Consider the following 2537-nt stretch of genomic DNA (forward strand, 5'->3'; position numbering starts at 1 on the left):
GTGTCTGGAAGGTGAGCATCACGGAATGACAAATTATGAGAACAGAGTCCACTGAATCCTCTTCTTGTGGCCACCCAATTGCATGTCTTTGCTTAAGTCATACAGGACTCTTGTCCTATGTTCACCACTGCTTTGCTGTAGATGCCACTGGCCACACCTCATTTCTATATTTTCTTGTCACTCCACACTTTACTGTCTTGTCATTTCAAACGAGACTCCCAGGCTTTGGCTGCCCTGCCTTTCCAGCTTCTTTACTACTCCCTATCCCGTATTCTTCAACAACAACCCAAACATCACGTGTCTTGAGTGGTGCCCATATCCTTCAACAATTGCTACTCAAGTCCAGTGGGATTTCCCTGGGCCTGGACACAACCAGCCTTCAATATCGCTCTCACGTGGCACCAGCAGCCAAGATCCTCTCTTGAGGCTGATGGTGGAGGAGGGAGATAGAGACCTTGCTTCTTCCTGGACCGCACTGCTGTATCTTGCCCTTTGTCTGCTGAGGCCTTCCGTGCTTCGTCATAGTTCGATTACTAGGACTGCTGGAGCCTCTCCCTGAACGTGCCTCCGGCTGCTCATGCGCAGACCAATTCCATGGACCCGTTTCTTGACGTGACTGGCACACATTCTTAATGGGGGGCTCTCCCTGCCCACCGAGGTCAACATATATTTACCAGCCTTTTTCTGCTTTCAGGCCACTGGAATGAAGTGGAGGAGGAGACAGCTTCTGGGCAGCGTGTCTCTATGGGAGTGTCCCACGCAAGGACTCCACAGACAGGTCTGTCCGCTCAGAAGACTCGCCCCTGGGATATGTGTGCCCCGGTCTTTAAAGACATTGTGTCTGAGATTGGGAAGGCGTACCCAGTCCCATCGGTCTTTCGCCAGCACCGACCCGCTGCTCACAGCGAGAAGGCAGGTGGTCACACTGTGCACGGCGCGCCCTTTTTCGGCAGAAAAAGTCATTACAAGAGTGGTGAGCCTGGGAAAGCTTCAAGCCAGGGCCACACCCTTGCTCACCACCAGAGTGTCTGCGCTGGAGAGGGGCTCTGTGAGGATAGTCAATGCAGGAAAGCCCCCAGCTACCATTACAGACGGGCTCAGCAGCAGCAGCAGCAAATGCACAATAAGAAAAGGATCTATATGTGTGGTGAATGTGGGAAAACCTTCACCCACCACTCCTCTGTGAGCAGACACCAGAAAATTCACACAGGAGAAAGGCCCTACATCTGTGGTGAATGTGGGAAATCCTTTACCCACCACTCCTCCCTTAGTAGACACCAGAGAATCCACACGGGTGGGAAGACGTATGCGTGCAGTGAGTGCGGCAAAGCCTTTCTTCGAAGCTGCAGCCTCGTTCAGCACCAGAGACTCCACACAGGAGCAAAGCCCTATGAGTGTTTGGAGTGCGGGAAAACCTTTAGTGAAAACTCCACACTCATTCAACACCGTAGAGTGCACACTGGAGAAAGGCCTTATGAGTGCAGTGAGTGTGGCAAATTCTTTAGCCGTAGTTCCACTCTCAGTCAGCACCGGAGATCGCACACTGGCGACCGGCCTTATAAGTGCAATGAGTGTGAAAAATCCTTCCGCCAAAGATCTGGACTCATTCAACACCAGCGGAGTCACATTGGAGTGAAACCTTACGTGTGCGACGAATGTGGCAAACCCTTCAGTCAAAGTTCTGGCCTCATCCAACACCGGCGAGTCCATACTGGAGAAAAGCCTTATGCGTGCAGCAAGTGTGGAAAATGCTTTAGGCAAAGTTCTGCTCTCCGGCAACATCAGACAGTTCACACCGGAGAAAGGCCTTATGAGTGTGGGGAGTGTGGGAAATGCTTTAGCCACAACTCCGGTCTTAATAAGCACTGGAGAAGCCACGCTGGAGTAAGCCTGTACATCTGTGGCCAGTGTGGGAAATCCTTCAGCCACATCACCATCCTTGCACAACATGAGAGAATGCACAGGAGCCACACCAGAGTGAATTTGGTGACCAATTCTTTGGCTTCACCCTCATTTAATTCTGGAGAATATGCCCTGGGAAAGGGCCTCACGACGGTGGGGAATTCTTTAGCCAAAAATCCACTCTCGGCCAACACCAGAGAGTTCATGGGAGGAGCAAGACCATACGAGTGTGGCGAGTATGGGAAATCCTTCAGCCAAAGTTCCAGCCTCATCCAATACTGAAGTGTTCACAGACAGGGAGTGGCCTCCTGAGAACGCGCACACGAAAGCTTTTAGCTCAAGGTCTAACGGCATGCCACGCGAGAAAGCCCGCAAACGGGGAAGGCCTTGCTAACTCTCTGTTCAGCAGAATGGCCCTGGAGAGACCTGAAAGCAGAGCCTGAGTTTGAACCTCATACTTTGGAACATCCAGAGGACGAAAGTACCTGAGTTCCAGGCCAATGTAAAGGTTTTGTAAGCTGCATTGCACATTATTCACTTCCAGGACCTCTCCCAGAATCCAGTCCTGCCCGTTCTCATGGCAGAGCTTATTCTCCCAGCTGGCAGGTTCCCACCATGTTAATCAGTCACCCCAA

General features: G+C 51.6%; 1 protein-coding gene across 2 annotated transcripts in view; it reads left to right on the plus strand.

Moving 5' to 3' along the window:
* Window positions 1-2537, plus strand: part of LOC101639063 (zinc finger protein 551-like) — a 25728-nt gene that overhangs the window by 6594 nt on the left and 16597 nt on the right. The window contains exon 3 of one of the 2 annotated variants that reach the window (XM_045292329.1): window positions 695-778. In XM_045292329.1, the coding sequence (XP_045148264.1) occupies window positions 695-778 (84 nt within the window). Of the gene's footprint in view, window positions 1-694; window positions 2532-2537 lie in introns of those variants that run through there. The other variant, XM_045292328.1, reaches the window with a different exon arrangement.

The sequence above is a fragment of the Echinops telfairi genome, unplaced genomic scaffold, assembly GCF_000313985.2.
Source record: "Echinops telfairi isolate 266 unplaced genomic scaffold, ASM31398v2 ScPeMD7_655;HRSCAF=1070, whole genome shotgun sequence".
Taxonomy (NCBI): domain Eukaryota; kingdom Metazoa; phylum Chordata; class Mammalia; order Afrosoricida; family Tenrecidae; genus Echinops; species Echinops telfairi.